The sequence below is a fragment of the Camellia sinensis genome, chromosome 13 (genome assembly GCF_055761805.1).
Source record: "Camellia sinensis isolate YWXY chromosome 13, ASM5576180v1, whole genome shotgun sequence".
Classification (NCBI taxonomy): domain Eukaryota; kingdom Viridiplantae; phylum Streptophyta; class Magnoliopsida; order Ericales; family Theaceae; genus Camellia; species Camellia sinensis.
In genome coordinates, this window is record NC_138973.1 from 72,436,005 (window position 1) to 72,463,352 (window position 27,348).

A 27,348-nucleotide genomic window follows, 5' to 3' on the forward strand; every position below is an offset into this window, starting at 1 on the left:
TAAATTTATAAGTCAATAAGCTTTTTTGACACTTCCCAAATTCATCCTTGGAAAATGTGTCCTGTACTTGGGGGACTTTCGCAGTGATTCACAAATCTTCCACAAATCACATTATTGATACCATGTTGATTCAACCCAGAGAGGTACTATTACAAATCTCAAAACAGAAATAGAAGTACTAAGCACATCAGTGTTCAAGTTTGTGCCTGTCCACATTTTGATATCACAATGTGATAGCAATAGGGCACTCCAAGGGAATATTACAGATTTATAACATATAAACGCAACAGTGTTTTCACATCTTGGACCGCAATGCATTTTATAAGCCAGACTCTGTCTCAGTATTAGCTCCCAACAACCGCTGCTCTTGTAGCTTTGCTTTGACTTCAAAGAGGAGTCTGTGAATTTCCTCAAAATGAGGTCTTGTTGCGAGCTTTGTATCTTCGATCCACTGCTGAACTTTCTTGTGTGGGCCTTGTTAATGTACATTGTATAATTTACCATCACCTACCACACACTCACCTACTACACTCACCTACTACACTCACCTACCACCACCTACTCCCTACACCTACATCTATATAAGGAACCCCTCATTTGTAATACAAAAAATATAACATTCAATACAAATTTCATCAATACAAATTATTCTCTCCTTCTCTCTATCAATTTATCTTTCATGGTATCAGAGCAAGGTTGAGAAGCTAGAAATTCTGCTTCACCGGCGGGCGGCAGCCTCGCCTTGGCCGCCCGCCGGACCTCTACACGTACCTTCACTCCACTGCCAGAAAGTCATAGCTGAACTCTTCTCTGCCTCACACATATCTGTTCATCAACCCTTATTTTGAGCTTTCATCTCTGATGTATGTGCGTGCATACATCTGTATTATTGATCTTCAATTGAATTTAATTCACAGAGAGTAGTGATTTTCACAACTCTTACGAAAGGAAGAACAGAAGAGAACCAGTATGAGCTTTGAAGATCTTGACTTGGGACACCCTTTGACTTCATTCAATGGTACCCATCTCCAACACCGACAACAGGATCCTTCACACCGACAACAGGATCTTTCAGATCAACACCGCCGTTGCCTCCTTCCAACGTCTCGTCAATTCCCTTCTTCTACGCCGGCGCCACCGCCGCCTGGGAACAACAAGTCTGCCACTCCGCCACCCCCCACCGCCCCCGCGGCTTCTCCATCCTCGTCACAGGCGCCGTCGGCTTCGTCGGCACCCACTCCTCCCTCGCGTTGCCAGAACGCGGCGACGGTGTCCTTGGCTTCGACAACTTCAATTCCTACTTCCACCCCAGCTCCTTCGGCTACTCCTCCACCGGTCACTCCACCACCGGCTGTTCCTCCACCTGCACCGCTTGCTGCTCCACCTGCTCAGGTTCCGGCCCCAGCTCCGAGCAAGAAGCCAGAATCTCCGTCGCCGTCGCCGTTAGCAGTAAGTCCTCCGGCAGCGCCGATGGCAGCACCAGCGCCGACCAACGGGGGGGGCTACATCGCCTTCACCATCTACTCCCAAAACAGAAAGTCGTGGTCCATGGAGAAGGTGGTCAGGAGCTTGATCTTTGGATGGGCTCCATCTACTCCCAAAACAGAAAGTCGTGGTCCATGGAGAAGGTGGTCAGGAGCTTGATCTTTGGATGGGAGTACAACAATGTTGGGAAGCGGTATGAGGACATTCCCGTTTTGGGACAGAGACCAGCTGAATGAATTACCAATCTCTCTTTTTTTCTCATCTATCACACATCCACCGCCCACATCCCTCACTTTCTTCACACTCATCTTTCACTCACATGGGCTTGTCCCATTCTCCCCTCATCTTTTCAACTTTTTTTAACATTTTCCCAGTGTTTGGTCTGCCCAAGCCGTGGCTCCAAACAAATACCCACCACACTATTCTCACTAATCTTTCTTTACACTCATCTTTTCCACTAACCACTTTTATTTTATTATATACTCCACCCCCCATCATGTGTTGTTGCCATCATTCATCCCACTCACTTTTTTTTTAACTCCATATTTTGAAATGCAACCAACACACCCGCCCACAACTTTAACTCTCCCATTTCTTTTTTATTTTTTATTTTTTCTTCCTTTCACATTCACACACTTCTCTTCCATTTTCTTTTCTTTTATACTTTATTTTTGTTAGTCTTCTATCCGCAAACCATGGGTATGAGTACCAAAAAAAAAAAAAAAAAAAAAAAAAAAAAAAAAAAAAACAAACAAACAAACAAAAACAACAAAATGGCACACCAACCATTCTCTTATTTTATTCATCTCCGAGAACAACCCCGCTCACATTTTTTACACAAAAAAAAAAAAAAAAAAAAAAAAAAAAAAACAAAAACAAAAACAAAAACAAAAACCACAAAAACATAAAAATAACAAACAAAACAACCACACACCCACAGTGGGATTTTTCTTCTCTACTCTGCCGCCGGTCTTTTCTTCTTGCCTCCGTCCTGGGCAGCCCTTGCCGGTGTTGCCTCCGTGTTTCCCACTCCACTGGGCATGATCACTACTCCCTGCTCCTCCACTGCAGCATATGGCGGCCCTCCAAATCGGAACATCACGGTGGCCTTCCGCTTCAGCTCCTTGTTTTCTGCCCTTAGCACGCTTATCTCTGCTCGCGCATCCTTATACATGCGTTGGAGCAGAGCCAGCTGGGAGTTTAATTGCTGCACCTCATTTGTCCTACTCTGCAGCCGGTGCGACAGATTTGTGACCGCCGTCATGGACTCCACACATGCCTTCAACGTATACTGATTGGCTTCCACATCCGACTGCACCGCCATTTTTTGCTCCACAGACCGCATCGGAAAGTTGAGCGGAGCAAACCCAGCAGTGTTTGGTTGAGGTTCACTGGCCCCCGCACCAGTTCTCTCTCCTGTGGACTCGTTGAGGTCGGGAAAGAGGGTAAGCAGCCCGCGGGAAGACGAAGCCATTTTTTCTGGGCAACAGAGTGTTATAGAGAGTGTTACAGAGTATCTTCTCAGCAAAACCTTCTCAGCAAAACGAAGAGTTTTTTTTTTCAGAGGATTTTCGCCAATTGTTTATCTTCGCCTCTGCCTCAGCTCTGTCTTGGTTAAATAGCCGAGGCAGCCACGCGCATTGCGCGCCTCTTCTCGCCGACAAACTGGCACGCCTTTTCATGGCACGCCTTTTGATGCATTCGGGCACGCCTTTTGATGACACGCCTTTTGAGGGTGCGGGCACACCTTTTTGAGGGCACGTCTTTTGAGGGCTCGATATCTACATCCATGTATATCTTTTGGGCAGCCTATCTACACACTCATACAGTGTCTTCTACACCAGTCAGCTTTATCAATCCCTTTGTTTCAACCTCAAATAGGTTTCTATCTTCACACCTATTTGAGTTTGAGGGGGGGTTATACACAGTATCATGTTCAAGCCACCTCATGGCGCACTCCCTAAGTCGCCCCCTTGGTGCACCACCACAGCTTCTACATCGGTCCGACATGACCCCATAAACTGTCTGCTACATCGGTCCGACATGACCTCGTAAACTGTCTGCTACACCGGTCCGACATGACCCCGTAAACTGTCCTTCTACAATGGTCCGACATGACCCCATAAACTGTCTTCTACAACGGTCTGACACGACCACACAGTGTCTGCTACAACGGTCCGACATGACCCCGTAAACTGTCTGCTACAACGGTCCGACATGACCCCGTAAACTGTCCTGCTACAACGGTCCGACATGACCCCGTAAACTGTCTTCTACATCTGACACGACCACACAGTGTCTGCTTCAACGGTCCGACATGACCCCGTAAACTGTCTGCTACAACGGTCTGACACGACCATACCGTGTCTCCTATCCTGTTTTATTTTATTTATCAGTTTATTTTTCTGTTTTTGTTACTCTCTCCAAACTCAAGTTGGCTAGTACCTATCCTCCTTGAGTTTGAGGGGGGCTGTTAATGTACATTGTATAATTTACCATCACCTACCACACACTCACCTACTACACTCACCTACTACACTCACCTACCACCACCTACTCCCTACACCTACATCTATATAAGGAACCCCTCATTTGTAATACAAAAAATATAACATTCAATACAAATTTCATCAATACAAATTATTCTCTCCTTCTCTCTATCAATTTATCTTTCAGGCCTAATATTCGATTGCGATCCTCCTCATCCAAAACCTGAATCCAAAAGAATTTCATAGTTAGTTTTTATTTAATAATGAGATCTTACAATAATTTTCAACTTTCTTGTGCAGGCCTAATATCTTGGTTTTTCAATGGCTTCAACCATCAATCTTATTATTCTTCAACTTCAAAGCAGACCGTTTTTTCTTTTATATATATAATTTGGCTAGGTCAATTCCAACTTGATAAATTTCTCCATCTATTAAATATACATGACTGCAAACACACACAAACACATTAAATATCGATACCAAGTTGCCAGCATAGATTAAATCCATTCACCTCTAGTTGCATAATTTCACAAACCAAGCTGAGATCTGCCATAGATGGCTGGGTGTTTCCCAGCAAAAACTGCTCATTTTCCTTGAGCCAAAATGTCTCAATCTTTTCAAGAGATGAGGACAAAATTTTCTCAGCTTCAGCAGCTACATGTGGATTTGGTTGAATGCGAAGTACAGGTGCAAATACAGTATTCTGAAGAAATGTAACTGAAAAGGAAAGCATAAAGAAAAGAGACATAAGACCTTTAGAAACTAGAAAGGAAAAAGGAAGATGGAATTGCTAAACCAAAAAAATAACTACTTAAAATTGACAAACAAATGTTTTTTCTGGATCATCACTGACTGATGTGCGCGCGCGCACACACACGCACAAATTGCAGAGTAATATTATTATCAACCACACATAAAATGTAACTATGTTATGGCATCTATTGGAAGGATATTTATAAACTAGAGACGAAAAAGAGAGATGAAATTGTTAAACCAAAAAATTATAATTACTTAAAAATTGATAAAGAAATTTAGGACTTCAACACAGGACCACCCCAGTAGATGACCAGGCAAGAAGAAAAAAAATTTCTTTGCAGAATCGTATGTTTACACAAAATGTAACTACATAACGGCATCTATTGGCGGGTTATTTTTTAATAGGTACTTTGAAGATACTCTGAAGATGCACTGAGCATTTTACAAAACATTTTTTACCAAAAAAATCACTAAAGAGTTGTATAAAAGCACATTTTACTGTTGCTCCCAAAACTATCACTGTCAATTTATGATATAAAAAAAATAAAGAATATCATTGGTGATCAAATACAAGGCACCTGCACCACGGCGTAGATTGGAGTGATGCCAATCCAGCACTGAGTCAATCTTAGCTCTTTTGATGAGATCAGTTGGATACCTTTAGGAATGAACAGGAAAACTTGTTAAGAACCAGGCTGCAGAATATGTATATAACCACCAAATATAGACATAATAACTACAAGACCACAGCTGAAAGTGGACATGCATTTAGCAAAACAAAGTAAAGTATGTTACATGAACATCATATGGAAGCTGACTGTCTAGATGTCATATTTATCTAACCTCTAAATTTTAGGACACGGACACAGCTAAGTTTTGATTTCTCACTTTCGTCTCCTATACCCAAGGATGAATGGTGTGTGCATGATGTAGCATGCCGTACATGTAAATTTTTCTTTTTGAGATCTGGCAATTTAATGGAGGTTAGTTGTCAGCTAAGATCATAAATGAAGACAGTTCTCAACCTCCTTGGAAAGCTTGAACCTAGGACCACCACCTGAATACTTGGGAAGTAGAGGCATTTAATATTCATGTAACATACTGAAGCTACTCCGGGCAAACTAAGCATGCGCTCTTATTTTTATTTTTTTTTGGTAAACTCTAGGCCGAAGCCAACTAAGCATGCGCTCTGAAGTCTTGACAGAAAGGTGTATAATTCCAGTACATATCCCATGCCCATATGGTTGCAAATGAACCGAGCTGTTCACGAATAGTCTCGGCTCAGCTTGTTTAAACGAACCGGGCTCAAGCTCAAATATTAAGCTTGGCTCATCAAACTCAACTCGTTTATCTTTATTTAAATTATATAATAGATATATTATTTATATATTAAATAATATATAAATATATATATAAATAATAGTATAAATACATTATTTATATATTAAATAATATAAACAAATATTTTTATTTAAATAATATTAAAAAAAATATTATCGAGCCGAGCCGAGCTCGAATTTCATTAATATAAATGAGCCAACCTGAGCTTGAGCCCCTCGAGCTCAACAAAGCTACACTCAACTCGGCTCGTTTACGGTCCTACATGTCCATATTCGTATAGGTTATAATATGTAGACTAATTCCAAAAAGAGAGTAACTATTCTCACCAATGATCTGCAACTCCAGGAAATGCACAAGCAAGATATCTGAGAATTGCATGACTGCAAAACACATCAAACCCACAAGAGTCACCACAATGCTAAAAATATGGGGTATGACAAGAAAATTAAAAATAGTAATAATAAGTAATTAGGTTCTCAAACAGTCCACACGTATAACATAAGAATAGCATTATACCTAAAAATTTGTAGATCCATCCATCAATGACCAACAATCATATATACTCAACGATTCACAAGTGAAACTAAACACTAAAACAGAGGAAAATGTTCAGCGTAGGTAAACATTATTCAATAGAGACGCCAGTAACAGAAACACAATGTGCAGCATGTAATCACAACATTTTTATTCTTGAATATAACCTTGGGTCATTAAAATCTACAGTCCAATACTACAGATATTATCCAAAGAAAACTTAAACTAACCAAAAACCAGGGAGGCAATAAGCAAACATAACTGAATTTAAGTCAAAATTTATTTTTTTATTTTTTTATTTTTTTCTACAAAGAAGAATAAGAAGGTGGACTCTTGCGGCATATATTTGCTCTAACCTCATAATAATGTGACACACAAGCTTATTTGGTGCTATACAAACTGATAATAACACTCAACTATTAATGATATGTACCAAATTGTTTTCATGCATACTGTTGGCTTTTTGGCTTTCGAAGGTTATTTTTGTAATTATGAGCATGTCAGTAAGGATCAATCTGTCCTTACAGAATTGTAATTGTCAACCAATTATTCAAACGATTGTGTTCTAGTTCTTTTAGCCTTAATAAAGAGGACTTTTACTGGTGGCTTACTGGTAGCTTGACTTCAAAGAATGTAAACATAAGAACAGTTAAATAAATTGAAGCATTTCATTAGTATGAAAAACTTACAATGATCTCAGCCTCGTAAGGATTTACAGTGGCAATATACTCAAAAACTACTCCTACAAATGAAGTGCAGTGCAGGAACTTAAAGTACAGAAATGTAAAGAACAGGAAATAAAACTGAAATATGTAAAGTAAGACTGGTTTTCTTAGATTTTTTTTCCGTCCTCTTCTCTGAAGTCCTTCCTGCTATTTATACTCTCCAAAGATAACCATCGAACTGCACTTCAAACCGTCAAACTGCTCCTCTGTGATCGCTGATCATGCTACCTTATAAGTAGGTCCACTACGCCTTCACTTGCATTTAGGCTTCCCTCCTATATTTGAATTTGAATGTGAGCAACCGTTGAAGCCACGTCACGTTACATCTCTTTATTGATCCGCTGCTACTCAGATCTTATAACAACCAATATTAACTGCCACGTGTATGATCAGGATCGAAGACCTGACTGGTCTCCCCATATTACCCTTACTTTGCCACGCGTCGAATTGTCACTGGCTAGCACAAAATATGTAGCCAACATTACCCCCCGCACTAATATGCCCAAGACTTGGTGATATTAGTGGATCGGGGTCCTTTTTCCCACGTCTTAGAACGTGCATGGGTTTTGCATCTTCCCAGAAATGCAACTGTCACTCACCATCTGTATTAATACTCTCGTTTTGATCTTAGCATTCGAACAGACTGATACATTTCATGGCCAAATTAATTCTTTCCTCCAGCGATCAAGCACACGAAGAGTCATATGTCGATGCTGTTCCTTATCGAAAGCATGCATTTATTAGCCACCTTTACCCACCTTTCTATATTCAGGTCATGGATGCCTTTGCAAATTACCAACCTTTGGATTACGAACACATTGCTCTTAATCCTTCAATTCAGAAAGCTACAAATATAGACATAAGAAGTTCTTCCTCTAACCTACCCTTACAGTTCGAACAAACTGCTCTCAAACCTTTGATTCGGAAAGTTGCAAATATGGACTTGAGAAACTCTTCTTCACAAATCTCTGTATGGGATAAAGCTGCAACTTCTTCCTCTTCTGGGGGTTCTGACTGGACAAGCTGGTCAATACCTGAGACCTGTGATTTGAATGAGTGAATCAACCATCATTTTGTTGAGTTCACTGACCCTTTAGAGTTTCCTTCCTATGCTCGAAGTTCAGTTGTCTATCCCTATGTGCCCATTGACCATCGGCGTAGTCTGGAGGAGAATCTTCTTGTAGCATGGTATACATCCTCCATGCCTACAAAGATAGTGCACGCTGCCCCCCGCCCAGAAGAAGCACAAGGGTATAACCCATCATTCTTAGCCCAGAAGGCGAAGATTTGTTCTTCTGACTGGCTTGATTATATTAATGCCTTTGTTCCTTCTGCTCCCGTGTCATCTCCGAAAATAGAAGCGTCCACACCTTCTTCTTCGTCTCCCGAAATTGAAATATTCATACCTTCTTCCCCACCAATCCTTTCCTGGACAGAGAGACTGAAGTTTGTCCTATCCATGGAAAATGTCTTCCCACCTTATAAACCTCTACCTTCTCCTACTCCAGCTGAGCGGAAACAAGCTCAATTTCTGCTTGCAGCTTTCTCTCACTTGCCTTTTAATGTACTTGAGGACGAAGCCCCTCTCAAGAACCTTCGATGGGCTTGTGATATTCTGACTAGGGGCCATGTCCTTAATCCCCTTGCTCAGGCAGAACTTCATATGTTTCTGGACCAACTTCCATTGCTCCTTAACTGGCATCGAAATTCTGTGGCTACTACACAATCTTTAGACCAACTTTCGTCTCTTCGAATTCATGCTCAGTACGAAGCAGAGAACTTCATTGAAGAATTTGGTGATTTCAAGAATAAAGATTCTGCATATTGGGATGACTTAGACATTGACGAATTGGAACAAGGATTAAGAGAAGTGGCTTTCGAAATAAAGGCTGAAGAGCTCTACTATGAAGTGAGAGCACATCAACTTATGCAGCCAATGCTAGAAAATTTGGAAGATAGAATAAGGAAAGAACAAAAGTTTATTGATCATTGTTGGACTAAATTTCATGATCTTGTTATTTATTCCATTCCTTATTTTTATGAGCTCGAGTTCATACCGAGATAGGGTCATCTGATGTAATTGCTTTGGTTTTAATATAAACAAAATTCTTCTTCATTTGTCATTGTTTGACCCTGCTTTCACTTGTGTTTTGAAAGTCAATTCAGAGCTTCGAACTTTGAACAATTTCATCCTTTGAATCTGGACTTAATTGTTTTAAATGAAACACTAAATGAGCCAATTATAACCCTTTCCAATTTGTGGAATAAAGTTGACAGTTTTGGCTGATTTTCAATTAGAAACAGTGCTTCGAATCTAGCAATCTTATACTTAAAGTCTGTTTTGACCATAGTCAACATCTAGTCATTGTCATTATTGCTTTTGATGTTTCAAACGCCAAATCCCATCCTTAAAGAATCTCAAGTTTCGCGTCGAAGAACATTACCTTTGTTAAAAACCTAAAAACAGGTCTTTAAACTCTTTTAAGTGAAATAAACACTCGAGTATTTTTATATTTTAGGTATGGCAACCTGCTTCGAAGCTGGCTTCTCTGTTTCGAAGCCGTTTGACTTGGCTTCGAAGCAAAATATCTTACTTCGAAGCTAGCCTTAACAACAGGAGTTTGTTTTTCCCTCCAAAAGCATCAGTATTGAAGGAAGCTTTTGTATTCGCACTTCTAATACTTAACAGCTCATGTAATATATTTTCAGATACGAGGGCTTTAAAAACCCTTTTTGTTTCGTGCTCTGAGATCACTTGCTCCTCTAATGCACAAACCCCTCTTTCTACCGATCTTCGGCTTCTCTCTACTTCCTTTCCCGGTTTCACTTTCAAGAAAAGCATACTGTTAATGGCTTCTCCTTTAGTATCAGTCGTAGAGCGTACGAGTCCATCTGTGGCCCTGAAGAGGATTATTGATAGCTGGGGAGAAAAGCGCTATTGATGGACGCATCTTTGTCCCTCGACGCCATGTGCAGCTAGACTACTTGCTTGGGCCCATATTCAAAGAGATCCTTACTGAGCTCCCAGCCCTGTATCCCCGTCTGGAAAACCAATGTCTCCTTTACGAAGGTGGTCTTGACTGGAGGAACTGGAGGATAAATCGCCCCCACCGATGCTGGCCCACGGTGAGACCAGAGTGGCAAGAATGGTATGATCGGGTTATTCCTGCTAGGACCCTGGACCTTCAAGAACTCTGCCTTCTCGATGCTCTCAGACTATCTAGGGTAACTATCTCAGAGGACCCTTTCCTTATTCCTGCTGCCTTATGTTTTTGGAATCCTGTCTTTAACTTTTTCCAATTTAGATGCGGGATGATGGCCCCTACTGTTCTTGATATTTGCCATTTATTAGGACTATCCCCCATTGGTACCCCATTCGGACCGGATTATCCTGATTTAGCCGTCCCTTTCTCTCTCCCTTCCCTTAACTCATCTTATAGTGATTTTGCTAGGGCTGAGAATAAAAGAGAAGGCCCTGTGACTAATAGGGAATTCTTTTCTTTCTTATTGTATTGGCTTTGCAAATTTCTATTCTGCACCTCTTCTCAGAGAATCATGCCTGAATTTGCCCCTCTTGCCAAAGCCTTTGTTTTACAACAAAAGGTGGCCTTAGCCCCACATGTTCTAGGTCATGTATACAGAATCTACTCCCTTTTCTGTGAGAAACCCTTAGATGCTAATCAAGGGGTGCCATTCTGGATTCTTCAGTTTTGGCTTTTTGCCTATTTTACTGAGTTACAATCCAAATACCTTAAATTTTCCGAGCCAAACCCTCCTACTCATGGCATAAGGTTGGCCAATGCTTCACTTTACCCTTCTACCTTTGCTTTTTACTTCTTTTTCTTTCACCAACTTCCAGTCTCTCTTCCTACTTATCGTTTTCGTCCTTTTGAACCCTCCATTGGTCCATCTTGGTTGAGGAATTTCCTAAGTGACCAGTCCTGTACTTCACCTATTCATAAAGATATATGGGCTTCCATTCTGATTCCCAGAGAGTTATTTATCGGGACTTTGAACCCGAAGGCCTACAAATGCATTGCTGAACCTTACTGCCCTGCTCAATTTGCTAGACAATTTGGCCTCACACAAGGGGTCCCAATACCTCTCTGTAGCAACACAAATCTCAGCCTTACTAGAAGGGATCTGAAAGTCCGGAAGTCCAGGCTAGAAGAGGCAACTTTTAAATTTATAGATGACTTGGCCAATTTCGAGTATACCCCTTTCATTCCTCAAGGTACCGTATTGAAGAGGTACCAAACCTGGTGGGTGACTAACATGGAGATTTATTTGGCCATTTCACCTTTAAACCTACTAACGGTGTTAGATGTGACCAAGCCCAAAGAAACTGGGGTTGTCACTTCTTCCACTGTTTCAGATATAGCACATGCTACAACACAATCTGCTCCTGTTGCTTCAATTTCTCCTAGAGTTACTCGGGCTGCCTCGAAGAAAGATATACCCTTGTCCCTTCTCCTTTTGTCTTTTATAATGCATTTTGCCTTATCTTTAATTCTTCTTTTGTGGAGGTGGTCAATCACAAAAGAAAATGAGGCTCTTTGAACTCGAGAAGGAAATATCCGATATTCAAAGGGAAGAAAAAAAAGAAACAGATGAAGAGGAAGAGTTACCTTTGAAAAGAAAGAAAAAAGCGATCGTCTTTTCATCTGACTCAGTTAGGGATGAGACAACTGCCAGAGAGATGGAAGATGAATTCATCTCTTCGGAATCCAGATCGCAGCTTGAAGAAGTTGAGGAAAAAGTTGAGAAAGAAATTGAGAAAGAGCAGACCCTGCCAATACAGAGGAAAAGGAAAAGAAGGGTGACTGTCTCTCCTTCTGATATGGTCGAAGACTCTGATTCTGAGACAATTGCCAAAGCAATGGAGAAGAGAAAAAAGATGTCTACTTCCGCTCCTGTCTCGATTGAAGATACCATCCATGAAGCAGCCGTCAAGACAGTAGAGTAAGAACATTCTAAAGCCATGATTGTCTTCGAGAGAGCTGAGAAGAGACGACAGCAACAATTTGTGAGAGATGAAGCTGCCGCTACTGACATACTACAAAAGGAAACTGCAAGAAGGCAACAAACTGCCAGATATTACACCCTTCGTAGTTCTCCCATCATTGCCGACACTTCTGGAGCAGGTAATTTTTATGCTTCTGCGATTTTTCCTCTGTCAACCTTTGGTATTGAGGTTTAACATTGCCTTACATTTCTTCCTCTTGCAGCGGCAACTTCTGAGTTCATCTTTCCGATGAGACCTCTCTCAGTTTCACTCGAGGTTGATCAGATGCAGGATGTAAGGACTATTCAGACCATACTTCCATTTTCAGGGTCTACATTTTCTGCACTTTTCTTGAGGCAAAGCATTCCTGCACCTCTTTCTCTTGGTTTGACTCCATATCTTTCTTACTTGACTCTTGACTTTCCTCAATTTACTTCTTTGCCGAGTCTTGCTCCTCTTTCTCCTTCCAAGGAGATTCCAACTGCTACCTTATCTCTGATGGGTGCTGACAGCTCTCCAATTCGTGACTTATCACCTTTATCTAGCTCCAGCCCTCCTTCTCTTGATTCATTGGTGGCTAGGACCATGGAGACCATTAAAGATGCTCCACCCATTTCTCCTATCCCTATGCAATCTTCTGTGTCTCCCATGGCAACTCTCTCTGCGCCCCTCATGTCTAATGATGAGATTGATATCTTTGAAACAAGATTAGCTAGTCTTTTTGACATCACCTCTACTTCTCCGACATTCGATGAGGAGGCTGAGCCATTAGTTTTGGCTGATTCTTTGCTGGAAATTTTTTAGAGCTTTCCTTCCTCTAACAGCCAACCTTCTGTGTCTTTGATAGACTTGGACACCTGTCTGGACCTGTTAATTTCTTTTTCGAGGATTCCCTTCGAGGCTCTACAAAGGCCTATAATTAAAAACGGGTTTCTTCAATGCTTCAAACTTGCTGAGCAGTCTGGTATGAATGTCTCAAATCACCTATCTCAGGCAGCAGCTACTATCGATTTTTACATCAGCATCTGTCATGCTGCCAAGGTTGCAGATGAGAAATTGGTTAGAGACCAAAGTTTTGTTTCTCAAGTGCATACTGAAGTATCGAAGCTTAAGAAACAACACTCCTTTGCCTCTCACTTTCGAACTCAACTGCTGGAGAGGAAAGCTCAACTCGAAGAGGAGCTTTCTGAAGTGAATCAGGCCTTACTCCGAACTGACCTCAAACTGCAAATCACCAATCAAGGGCTGACCGATCAAAAGAGAGACATGGCTGCAACTATTCAACTATTTTCGTCGTTTACCAATAGGAAATCTGTTGTACAAAAACAGCTAAAACATTGTAATGATTTTTGGGCCAATTTGTGGCACGATGTACTTGACTCTTTATAAAACATTTCCTTGTTTACTATCTTATGTTCTTGTACTCAGTGTTTATTTTATTCCCTGTGTTTCCCAAATAGTTGGAAAATAAGGCTTTAAATATCTGCCATTAATCTTTTTGGGATGCATATAACCATTCAAATTTTTCAAATGGTATGCCCCAAAAGGCAAAACTTTATGAATTTGATATGGTCCTTCCCAGTTAGGTGACCATTTGCCAAATCTATGGCTTTTAATTCCTATTGGAAGTATTGTCTTCCACACCAAATCACCTTCATCAAAGCCAATGTGTTTGACTTTCTTGCTATAATTTTTGGCTGCTTTCTTCTTCTGAAAGAGAATGCTATTTAATGCCAAAATTCTAGCTTCATCTATGTCTTCTAACTCCAAGCACATACTCTGATAGTACTGCTCAGGATCCAACTGGTCTTGGCATCTTACCCTTAAGGATTTAACATTGATCTCCACAGGTAATACTGCATCATGCCCATAAACTAAGGCATAAGGAGTGACTGTAACAACCCTCTTACTGTTTACCAATTAATGACTGATTGATTACCGATAAACATTGATTACCGTTAAACTGAACTGATTATGACTGATAATTGGACTGGTTAAAGTACTGAACTGACTGACTGAAAACTGGAACTGAATTGACTGAGTGTGTATATTAAATTGTATTCTATCTGTTTGATTGATTATTTGATCTGTTTGTGTTTTATGTTTAAACTGCTAATTGAATGCCTTATCAGCGGCCGAATCCGGAATTGATTGATGTTTTATGATCCTCATAATTAATGTGATTTTATGGTGTAATTATCTGAAAACTGATTAGGTATGATTAAATTAGCTTAAAACGAGTTAAATTGCAATAGTTGCTGTAATTACTATTTTGCCACACTTAGTGGCCATTATCTCACACACCTTTGAGCCTTGTATACACTTATACACTTAAATCAAAACATTGCTCAGCCTTTCTCCTTGCCATAGTCGACCAAGAGGGAGAGAGAGTGAGAGATTGAATTGTTCATCTTGAATTGCTTGGTAATTGAAGTATAGATTGCATATTTGAGCTCCTAGTCTTCTAACTCAAGACTTAGGTAAGGATTTCATCTTCTCATTCTTGTGTTTGAGCTAATTCTTGCATGGTCCATGTTAAATTGTAGAGCTAAGTCATGTTTTAGTTCATACATGTTGATATAGAGCATAATTCATGCATGCATGTTTGAATTGATGAGTTTTGAGTTGAATTCATGGTAAAATGGTACATGCATGTCCATAATTTTGTAATGGTCCATGTTTTCGACTTGTATTTAGATCAATTGGCTCCTTAGAGCATTAAATTGAGCTTCAAAGTTGTTTAAAATTCATGCATGTTTGCATGTTCTCCATGTTCATGAAATTGGTTTGAAATTGGGTATGAATTAAACACCCTTGGGCTTTGATTTCTTAAAATTGAGCTTTGAACCATGATATTCTATGTGTTTACAAATGTTTTCTGAAAATTCAGCCCAAGAGGTCGAGTTTTGAATTGTGAAAACTTGGTTTTGGCTTGGAGGTGCAATCTGGAATTCCCAGATTTTGCACTTCCGCTCGAGCGGGGAAAGTGGCGCTCAAGCGTGGAATCCGTGCATCCAGTATTTCTCTGCACTGTTTTACAGTCCGCTCGAGTGGAGGATTGGGCGCTCGAGCGGAGGATTGTGTCTCAAGCTCGAGCGGGCGTCGAGCGAAGATCTCACCCATCCAGTACTTTTACAGTACGCTCGAGCGGGAAAGTTGACGCTCGAGCGTGTACCTTTGTTTCATGTCCGCTCGAGCGGGTAAACCTGCCCTCGAGCGGGACTCTGTTTTCTGAATATTCTGAAACTGCTTTTTTGAGTACATCTTTGCATCCTCATCTCATTCTAGGCATTCTTAGGCCTAGTTTAAGACATCTTGGAGGGCATAGATGTAGAACACACCGAGGCAAATTAGGGGTTAAGATATTATCTTTCCCAACTGTGTAGCTTAGTGTGTGTTCAATCTGTTAACTGTGTAGGGTTGGCGACTGGGGAGGCACGCTCTAGCATACTGTAGCCCAGAACTCTGTGAGTAACGATTGTGTAAAGATATGTTCACAAATGATTATCTTCTGAACAACTGAACTGTACTGTTTTCTGAACTGATTACTGTTAACTGAATGAATGTATGTCCTATATTCTGAACTGTATTGTGGCATCCTTAGCACCTACTGTTTACTGTTACTGTGACAGAATTCTCTGTCGGTTCCCTCGTGGAACCACTACTGTTTACTGATTGATGGCCATCATTATTGTTCGGTCTTTTAAGACCTACTGCTTACTGTACTGTTATGCTACTGGGTGTACCACATATGACTGTACTGACTGAACAACTGAAATACTGTTTAATTGAACTGATTTCATACTGTAAGGACATTCATTCTTAACCTCTTTACGCATTATGTTATTCACTGGGCTTTAGCTCACTGCTCATATATATATGTAGGTGTTCAGGCACCAGACCGCGGCTAGGAGCGTCAGGGTTACTCCAGTTTTGTCAAGCCAACCTATGTGCCTTACTGCGAGGTTCCGAGCCTATCGTGTTAAGGCTTAGGGGTGTTTTACAATTCCCCCTTCTGTACTGTCTTACTGTTTTGTATAGACTGAATGTTTACTGTACTGTACTGTTATGCAGGGATTGAGTCCCTAGTCTGAATGATTGTAAATATTGTGCATATTGTTCTGTACTGTTTACGTATAAATGTATGAAAAATCTTTTTGGCATACAGACTGTCACAGCTCAATGGACATTATTTATTTACTGTATTGGCTTCCGCCGGGCCCTAAACTCTGTTTTACTGTACGACTGTTAAGCAGGCCTTCGGTAATCTCGGATTACTGGCGGGTTACGGTGCTAAACCCATAAGGCCGGGTTTGGGTCGTGACAGTGACTCCTGTGCTTGACCTTGGGGAAGTTCTATAAGCCCACAATACATCTAACAATAAGTTATGCCAATCTCTAGAATTATCTTCCACAACCTTTTGTATTCCCTTTTTTAAGGACTTGTTAGATGACTTAGCTTGACCATTGGCTTGTGCGTAATATGGGGTGGAATTAACAAAGCTAATTCCAAACTCAGCCACAAAAGACTTTACCATTTTCCCATCAAAAACAGTCCCATTATCAACCGTTATTGTTTGTGGGATGCCAAATCTATGGATCAAATCTTTAATGAACCCAATAACCTCCGTCTGATCTACAGCTTTGTATGGCTTAGCTTCAACCCATTTAGTGAAATAATCAGTAGCTACCAAAATGAAACAATGATGCTTCGAAGAGGGAGGGTGTATTTTCCCCATCATATCTACGGCCCATCCTCTGAACGACCAAGGCTTTACTACTGCATGTAGATCAGTTATGGGCACATGCCTTATTGTACCATGCTTTTGACATGCCTGGCAGCCCTTTGCATATTCTATGCAGTCTTTAAGGATAGTTGGCCAATAATAGGAATGTCTTCGAAGCAGCCATCTCATCTTTACACCAGGTTGATGTGCACCACAGATGCCTTCGTGAACTTCAGCCATAGCTATTAATGCTTCTTTCGGCCCTAAACATTCCAGCAATAGACCATCTCCCCCTCTTTTGTAGAGATCATTGTTATATATGATGTATTGCACAAATTGCAATTTAACTTTTCTACTGGCTTTTGAGGATGAGCCAGCCAAGTATTGTATTATTGGATGTCTCCAATCTTGTTCCTGCAGATCATTATGATTGATTTCCAGGACCATGTTCCTTTTATTTAAAGGTGGTATAGATTTTTGGTATGTTGTTTGGCTTACATCCCATTGGGTACCATCCTTTCTTTTGAAATTCGAAGCTTTTCGAGCCACATCATTAGCTCTATTATTCAAGAATCTCGGAACATAAGTTACATTTGCTATTTCAAATTGAGAGAGCAAATGTAATACGACGACATAATATGGCAGCATACTTGTACTTTGACACTTGAAAATCCCTTTTACTTGGTTAACGACCAATTGGGAATCTCCAAATATGTCAACTGCATGTACTTGTAATCCAATAAGAATTTCCAATCCCACTATCAAAGCTTCATATTCAGCTTGATTATTAGAACAAGCAGTTTCATCCACTCTGAAACCATGTGTGGTTTCTATTCCTTGCAGTGACTTGATCACTATACCAATTCCAGTTAGGCCATTGGCTTTTGATCCATCGAACCACATTTGCCATGGCTCGACACTAGCCATACTGAGTTCCATTATCTCTTGACTCTCTGTTTGAGATGGATGGTCTGCCAAAAAATTGGCTAAAACTTGTCCTTTCACTGCCCTTTGGGGCACATATTCTAAGTGAAATTCTGACAAGGCTAATACCCATTTGTCAATTCTTCCCTTCAGCATAGGTCTAGATAACATATATTTAACCAAATCTGTGATTGTAATTACCAAGACAGTCGTAGGCAAAAGGTAATATCTTAATTTCATTACAGCAAAATACAGCGCAAGGCAAAGCTTTTCTACAGCTGAATATTTACATTCACAAGAATTTAAAAACCTACTAAGGTAATAAACAGCTTGCTCCCTACCTTCCTCATTTTCTTGGGCTAAGAAAGCTCCCAATGAATCTTCTGCTGCAGCTATGTACAACTTCAAAGGCTTAACGCCATTTGGTGACATCAATACTGGAGGGTTGGCCAAGTAGGCTTTGATTCCATCGAAAGCACTTTGATGCTCCGTTGTCCACACAAATTCCTCTTCATCTTTCAGCCTTAATAAAGAAGAAAAAATTTTAGTTTTCCCTGCAGTGTTAGAAATGAATCTTCGAAAAAAATTAACCTGTCCAAGGAACTTTTGTAATTCTTTCTTACTTGATGGAGGTCTGGCTTCAATGATGGCTTTGGCTTTATTCTGGTCGATCTGTATTCCTTTCTTGTATACTACATAGCCCAAGAAGTTTCCAGATGATACGCCAAAAGCACACTTAAGAGGATTAAGCTTCAATTTGAACTTCCTCATTCTTTCAAAGGCTGCCTCTAGGTGCAATATATGTTCCTTCATGGATTGAGATTTAACCACAATGTCGTCAATATAACATTCTAAATATCCACCAATAAGGTCATGAAAGATAGTGTTCATAGCCCTCTGATATGTGGCCCCGGCATTCTTTAGGCCAAACGGCATTTTAACCCATTTGAAGGTCCCGATGTTCCCAGGGCATCTAAATGCTGTCTTGTGAACATCTTCCTCCGCAATGCAGATTTGGTTATAACCAGAGTGCCCATCCATCATTGATAAAATTTGATGTCCTGCAGAGCTATCCACCAACAAATCTACCATAGGCATAGGATGTTCATCTTTTGGAGTTGCCAGATTTAGGTTTCTAAAATCGATGCATACCCTCATTTTGCCATTCTTCTTGACTACAGGCACAATATTAGATAGCCACTCAACATACCTAACTGTCCTGATAAAGCCTGCCTTGAGTAGTCTAAAAATTTCTTCCTTAACTTTCTGGATCACTTCCGAACCCATTCTTCTTGGTTTTTGTTTGTATGACTTGAAGTTAGGCTTCATGGGAAGCCTATGTTCCACTAATGACCTATCCAATCCTGGTAGTTCATTGTATGACCATGCAAAGCAATCTTTATATCTTTTCAGAATAACCAACAACTGGTCCCTATCAAGAGAATTCAACCAAGTACTTATATAAATGGGTTGTTGTACAGAATCTTCCCCTAAATTTATTTCTTCTAAGGGGTCTTGTATCTGAGTACTTACTGGAACTCCTTCTTTGATCCTTTCTGACTTCGAAGAAGTCTCCTTGCTGTGTTCTGCTTCCAGGCTCTTTGATTCCTCCTCTTTATTCTCCTCCTCATAGACAAAGTCTGTCCACAAGGTTTCTTCTTCCTGTATTTCTTGGACTTTCGTTTCTATGTCCAATGCACAGTATTTATCAAGGGTCAAAACTCTGGCTTGTTGCTGCTCCCGCTTGTAACCAATTGTCATGACTTCTTTCTCTTGCTCTCGTACTTTCTGGACTATTGACTTTATATCCAATATTGAAAACTTAATTAAAGCCAAAGATTTGGCTTCTAGTGCTTCTTCTTGCTGCGTATAACCAGGCATCATTGTCATCTTTAACAACTAGCTCTTCATCAGCACTCTCCTGGACTAAGTGCTTCAGGTGTGCTACTTCCTCATCAGCCGGTACTTCGGCTGAGCCATCGAATTCCATCAGTATACTGAACGGTGCCATGCCATCAATATACAACTTGGCTTCTGCGAAATCTGCACAGGCTATAAAAGGTTGAGAATCTGCATTAATTTCCTCCGTCTCTCCATTGCCTAGAGCTATTATCATTTTCTGATGTAAAGAGGAAGGCACACATTTATTAGTGTGGATCCAATCTCTACCAAGTAAAGCATTGTACTTCGCATTGCTGTCGATGACGAAAAACGCCGTCATGCAGTCCTTGGTTCCCACACTCAGGTTGATGGGTAGGATTCCCTGGGCCATCTACTTGTCTCCAGCAAAACCAGCGATGGTTGTACTGGTTAGGATCAACCTGGGATTCTTCATTCCTAATTTCTTCAAGGAGGATTTTGGTAGTAAGTTCACCGCTGCCCCATTATCCACCAAGACTCGGTTTAACTGAATCCCATCGAAGAAGGCCTTAATGTACAAAGGCTTAACATGCTGCGTCATGGAATTCGAGGGATATTCAAATGGATACAAGAGGTTAATACTTACCACTTCTTCACTCTCATATTCAGCTTCCATTGGGGTAACCATTCCGAAATTATCTTGTACCATACTCGCTTGTGAATCTTCACTAGAGATTGGAATTGGATCAATTTCTTGCCCCTCTTGATTCTCATCTCCAGTTGGAATTCCTGCGGTAGTATGTGTACCATGTTCACTGATACTGGGGGAAACGAGCCAAACTGGATGGCTGGCTGTACCTGTTTCCCCTCTTGGTCACCTTGGTTAATTACCTTAGAAACATCCTGCATGCTGCATTCTGGTATTTCATTACTAACAGGTTCCTTCGAATGATTTTCCTCGGCTGGTTTTCCAACCAAAAATGTTTGCTCGACCATGAAAGCTTCAAACATTTCTTCTTCCATCATTTCTTTCTTTTGGCTCATGCCAATTTCTTCTTCCATTTCGCTACCACTCTCTATCAGAGCTTTCTCCAACCCTGCTAGGCTATCCTTTTCTCTGACTTTTAGTTCAGAATGAACCTTGGCCAACTGTTCTCGGCTGCAATCTACCTCATTTTGTAGAACTAGCTTTGGATTATGGTCTGACTTTCGATTCTTCTTTTCTCCATTCTGGATCAATGAAGAACTCTCTCCACTTTCTTTCAGGTCCTTCTGGTATTGGGTGTACCTACGCTGAATTTTCCTCCTTTGTGATCTGGAAATAACGGGGACCATATCTGGTTCCTTCGTTCTTGGGTGTTTCAGCAATACCTAGTTGTTGAGGGCCACCAAAGGAGGCTTAACCATCCTACTTTGATTTCCAACATTCCTTTGGGTAGGCAATTCCCTAGGTTTGTTTTGCATCACAAACCAATCTGGGACTCTAGGTACCCACGAACTTACTGGCCCAGACGTCGAACTGCCTTTTTCTTCCTTCGAGGTCACCTTCGAGGCTGGCCGTGAAGACAATTTTTTGGCCCTGTCTCCGAGCTTTGAGCCTGATTCAAGCTTTCGATGATGGTGATCATTTTATGTCCCTCGTGAAGCTGGCCCAGGGGGCCAATTCCTGGCTTTGATCCTAAAGCCTGAACTCTTCTCCAATCTTCTTTCAGAATGACGACTCTCCATTCTGTAATAGTTAGGTGACCTGGTCTTATATAAGGGCCTCTTGCCTTTAGTATGCATTCTATCAACCGCAGGCTCAACCACTAATGGCTGCCGTCTAACATTAGCCGGATACGGCCTTTTATTATAAGCATTGGTTGGTTTGGGACGCCTCTGCACATCCCTGTAATATTGCTTCCCATCAACTGGAAGGCCTTTCAACCACTTATAACTCAGTCTGTACCTGGGACACATCCTTTGCATTACGGCTGCCTCTAAGGAGTAATCATCCAGTGCTTCTTCATCAGAGTCTTCCCTCTGATGTGAGAAATCTCGTCCAATAGCTGGTGGATTTCTAATGTCTTTTTTGATTACTGTCTGGTTGGCCACATGCATCTGTACATTGACTTCTTCCAATTCTTTCAAAGATAGGTTCTGAAAGTCTGACATAATGACATTGGCTGCCACCTCTCCAATTTCTGGAAATGGATTGCTATCGATCCCCATGGCTTTTTCAGCTTTGGCTGGGAACTTCAAACTCCCTTTCCGAATTTGTTCTTGGATCCTGTCTCGAAAAACAACACAGTTTTTAGTCGAGTGAGACCAAAAATTATGCCATTTACAATATACTTTTCTTTTAAGTTCATCAAGAGAAGGAATTTTAACCCCTTTTGGTAACTTAAGGAAGTTGGCCGCAAGCAAATGATCAAAAATGTCATCTGCCTTAGTTAAATCGAAAGAATATTTCCTGTGGAAATCTTTCTTTTTAAACTGCTGGTCAATTGTCGTATCTTTATGAATTAATGCTTCACAGATCATAGGCTCTTTTCCCACAATCTCTGCTGCATCAATCTCATAATTAAGATCTTTGTAGTATGTCCTATATGATGCATTATTTCGATCTTGTTCCTCTTCTAGTAATGCTTCATATCTAGGTACTTTGTAAGTCAGTTCCACTAAATCTCTAAACTCTGTTGAATCAAACTTCCTTCGAAGCCTAAACTCTAAGCCATTTTGGGCCAATCTTACAAATTCTGTTTCTGGCAAGATTACTCTACATTTATTTCGAGCCTTCTTAAATCTGGAAATAAACTAAGTAGTCTTCTCTTCAGGCCTTTGACTCAATCTTGCCAAGTCTGCCATGGAAACTTCTGGCTCTGATTGGAAGAATTGGGCATGAAATGCCTCTTCCATTTGCTGCCAAGTCTGGATGGAGCCAGGTGGAAGGTTAATGTACCATACAAATGCTCCTCCAGTTAGAGAATTTGGGAATAGTCTCAACTTCATATAGTCATGATTAGTAAATTCACCACATTGAGCGGCAACCCTAGCAATATGCTCTACTGTTGATTGGTTTCCGTTCCCATGAAAGAGGACAAAATCTGGTATCCTGAAACCTCTTGGATATTCATGTACCCTATCGACCCATTCTGGGTATGGTTTTCTATACACAGGAGTCTGGACCCCCCGAGCCATTGGTCCACACAACTCCCTAACTATCTCAGTAATTTGGTCCCTAAGGACCATATTTTGTGCCTGTTAAACCACTACTGGAGGAACAAACACAGGATTTGGTGGACAAATCCATAAGGTGGTACATTTGGGACTGGCTGCCCCTGTGGTACAGGTTGCTGTTGGGGGTGTAGGTAACCTCCTTGAGCCTGTCCTGCGAAAGGACCCACGAAAGGTGCTGGAACAGGTATTGTATCCCTTCCATTTGTAGGGAAACCTTCCAACCCCCCGTGTATAAATTCGAATAAGGGATTATTGTACCCCCTAGTGCCAGGTATGGCTTCGAATGTGGGATTTGGAACCATTCTTATGCCATTTTCTTGTACTGGGCCAGATCCACCAATTTGCATGGCTTCACTGTTGAACATTGAGGCATTCTGGCCTGCTACAGGCCTCGAAATGGGTTCGTACCAAGACTGAGGTGGTAATCTTTCATGAATCTGATTACTGGTTTAACCATTAGAATGTCCATTAGCTTGCATAGGCTGTTTATCTCTAGCCAATCTTTGCTGAGGGACATTTACTTCCTCCATGTGTCTTACATTTGTTGGTTAGTGGTTATTCATTCGATCCAAAAAGGATACTGCCCACCTTTCCATTGTGTTTATTAATTGCTGTCCCATGGCATCTACTAAGCCACCCCACGGATTGACTGGCTGAGTAGATGGGACTATGGATGGTCCAATTCCTTGGTCTCGTCCACTATTACGAACAAATGGTATTTGCTCTGAAGTATTGGTCTGTTCGACCATGGGTTCCGATAAGATAAGAGTCTCCACAGGATGTGTTATCACATTATCCTCTAGATTGGATATCTCCACCTCTCCTTCCACGCCTTCTTCCAAACGTTCATTTTCTCCTTGTCTCCTACGTCTAGCCATTTTTTTTTAAAGAGTCCCACTAGGCGTGCCAAAAATATATGTTGGTTTTTTGGCTTTCGAAGGTTATTTTTGTAATTATGAGCGTGCCAGCAAGGATCAATCAGTCCTTACAGAATTGTAATTGCCAACCAATTATTCAAACGATTGTGTTCTGGTTCTTTTAGCCTCAATAAAGAGGACTTTTACTGGTGGCTTACTGGTAGCTTGACTTCAGAGAATGTAAACATAAGAACAGTTAAATAAATTGAAGCATTTCATTAGTATGAAAAACTTACAATGATCTCAGCCTCATAAGGATTTACAATGGCAATATACTCGAAAACTACTCCTACAAATGAAGTGCAATGAAGGAACTTAAAGTACAGAAATGTAAAGAACAGGAAATGAAACTGGAATATGTAAAGTAAGACTGATTTTCTTAGATTTTTTTTCCGTCCTCTTCTCTGAAGTCCTTCCTGCTATTTATACTCTCCAAAGATAACCATCGAACTGCACTTCAAACCGTCGAACTGCTCCTCCGTGATCGCTGATCATGCTACCTTATAAGTAGGTCCACTACGCCTTCACTTGCATTTAGGCTTCCCTCCTATATTTGAATTTGAATGTGAGCAACCGTTGAAGCCACGTCACGTTACATCTCTTTGTTGATCCGCTGCTACTCAGATCTTATAACAACCAATATTAACTGCCACGTGTATGATCAGGATCGAAGACCTGACTGGTCTCCCCATATTACCCTTATTTTGCCACGCGTCGAATTGTCACTGGCTAGCACAAAATATGTAGCCAACACATACATACATACATTGCAAGTAATTGGTTTGTTTGTGATTTATGTTTCAGTAATATGATAAGATAAATAGTACCACTATTTATCATATATTCCTAATACAACAAGGATTCCAAACCCGATACATCAAAACCGAAAACATAATAAGATGAAGTTATCATAGTATCTTAATACTACACTCTCTAAAACAGATCATAGGACATGAAAAATACATAAACAAATAAACACTTCAAAAGATCAACACCAGACATGACAACAAATGATTGGTAATCCACCCTTAACAAGCCATCTGAAAATTTATAAATACCTCTCAAACAGCTTAAAATCTCCATCCACTATTGTCGGCACTTGTCTCATAGGGTTTATTTCTGAAATGAAATTATAATTGGCAGAAAACGTGTAGTCAGTACTTTATTAGGATTTATTAACAAATGTACCATTGTGACTGTAGTCAAAAAGCACTGTCACTATTTTGTCCATTGTTCACCTGAACTCCATGATAAGTCTTGTGAAATTAATCAACAGGGAAATCAGTTTAAAGAACATCATCTTCAGGGGAGTCCCAATACCGTACACAATATTATATGAAAAAACTATTATTACATACGGGTCCAGGAGCTTAAATTGCCAAAATTATACATAACTATCTTACTTATCAACGATAGACTATCATATGCCAGCATAATATAATATCAACACACATCAATCACTTTTCGCAAAGTTTTTTTTTTTTTTTTTCTAATTTTTAACAATTGGTAGGAAAGGGAAGCTGCATCTTGCAGTGGTGACTGCAACCATGGTTGTTAAAATTAGGACCCTACGTAGGATTGGTGAGGTCCTATGGATCAGATCGTAGGATTAGATCCAAAATCGTAAGATTCTACTTTCTATTAAAAATAAGATAAAAATACAAATTAAAATGACACGTATTAAAATTAAGGTAAAAAATCATAAATTCACCGATCCTACCTACCATTCTACTTTGCCTACTTGCGATGCCACTATAATGCCGATCCTACAATGATTTGGATCATTTTGACAATTTAGGATCATACGATCTGGATCCAATTTTGATAACCCTTTTGGGTAATTTAAGCAAGTACTTGCTTGTTATAGTATCACTCTATTTTCTTTCTATTCTTGCAATTCTGTTAAAGTATTAAAAAAATTAGTTGGTCTATAAGAACAGATTGCTAATTAATTACATATCAATAATTGACCCAAAGTTTGCTGCTACCAAATATTCTTGATAGTGAAAAAAGGCTCACCTTTAAATTCAGGAGATAGGTGTTGACGTTTAATCAAGTCAACTGTGATCTCCTCAAAATCAATTCCATTCAACCTACAATACCCAGAAGAAATATAAACACACACGTAAATTTAAGTGAGACAACAGAGAAACAAAAGCATAATTTCATACAAAACCATAACCAAATCGATTTAATTGGTAAAATTGAGGGCAGTGAAGTGAACTAGATATGATTACTTGCAGAAGATGAGAACTGCACGAGATGGTTGCGACAATCGATGGGTGTAGACTTTCAGCTTCATCTTTTCTCTCTCTCTCTCTCTCAATCAATTGCCAAATTAATGTGAAAAGTAAGGCAGTGGCTTCTCTCCCGTCCAAAATTGGACTGGAGAGTGCTTGGACTCTGCTCCACCGTATGGTTTCTTTTTTTTTTGAACTATAAAAAAAAGAAGTTTTGAGGTGTCATCACTATATCTGTAGGCCCAGTCTCTGGAATAGCCGGTTGCTAGCCTGATTTAACCCAATCCATAAGAAGGGACCTACCACCAAGGCTCCACCGTATAGTTGATATTGATAATTTGAATAATTCTATAAAAAAATTATTTTGAGTGAATATGATATTTCTTGATTTGATTAAATAATTTTGATTTTAAAAATAAATTATTCATACAAATATAATCTCATTAAGTAATTATTAATATTCGATCAATATAATTTTTTACAAGAATAAAGAACTCAACAAGTCCTATCAATTTATATTATTAAGATGGACCCAAAATGAGCTCATAATGGGTTGACCTAGACCGTCGAGTTCGGCTAGCTAACTGCAGGCCGTTCAAACCCAAAAGTAAAGGGCATTTTGGGAAGTTAATTTTGGTTTTTTTTTTTTTTTTGAATTTTTTTAGAAAGTTATAGATTTTTAAAATTCAACTTGACATGATGAATTAAAAAATTATGAGTGTATTTGGTTTGTGTTTTGAGATAAATTTTCAAAAAAAAAATTTGAGGAGAAAGTCTAAAATTTGAGGGCCGTGGGTGGGCGGCCGCCCATGGGCCGCGGGCCAATTTTATACTCTTATCAATGTGAATGTTAACATGTCAATGTGAATATTCACATTGTCAATGGGGCGGATCGGGCCCGCCCGGGCCACCCATGGGCCGCGAGCGGGTTTCGCGCCGCCACGGGACGCGGACCAATTTTACACTCCTATTAATGTGAACGTTAATATGTCAATGTGAATATTCACATTGTCAACGGGCCGGGCCCGTCCCGGCTCGCGGGCGGGTTTCGGGCCGCCCACGAACCAATTTTACATTCCTACCAATGTGAATTTTAAAATATGAATATTCACATCATTAAATTGCT

General features: G+C 40.3%; 1 protein-coding gene and 1 long non-coding RNA gene across 2 annotated transcripts; one reads left to right on the plus strand and one right to left on the minus strand.

Annotated features, from left to right (window-relative positions):
• Positions 1 to 125: 125 nt before the first annotated feature.
• Positions 126 to 26,601, minus strand: LOC114300564 (glutathione S-transferase T1-like). The gene is made up of 8 exons (XM_082902506.1): positions 26,220 to 26,601; positions 26,002 to 26,075; positions 25,041 to 25,101; positions 6,398 to 6,451; positions 5,309 to 5,388; positions 4,486 to 4,691; positions 4,164 to 4,197; positions 126 to 474 (listed from the first exon to the last, which is right to left on the minus strand). Exons 1-8 carry the CDS (start codon positions 26,282 to 26,284, stop codon positions 320 to 322), a joined length of 729 nt encoding a protein of 242 aa, XP_082758632.1. The 5' UTR covers positions 26,285 to 26,601; the 3' UTR covers positions 126 to 319.
• LOC145806214 (uncharacterized) lies at positions 337 to 4,620 on the plus strand. Its single transcript, XR_014349025.1, has 2 exons — positions 337 to 472; positions 4,162 to 4,620. It is a non-coding gene; the product is annotated as an uncharacterized LOC145806214 (long non-coding RNA).
• Positions 26,602 to 27,348: the final 747 nt, after the last annotated feature.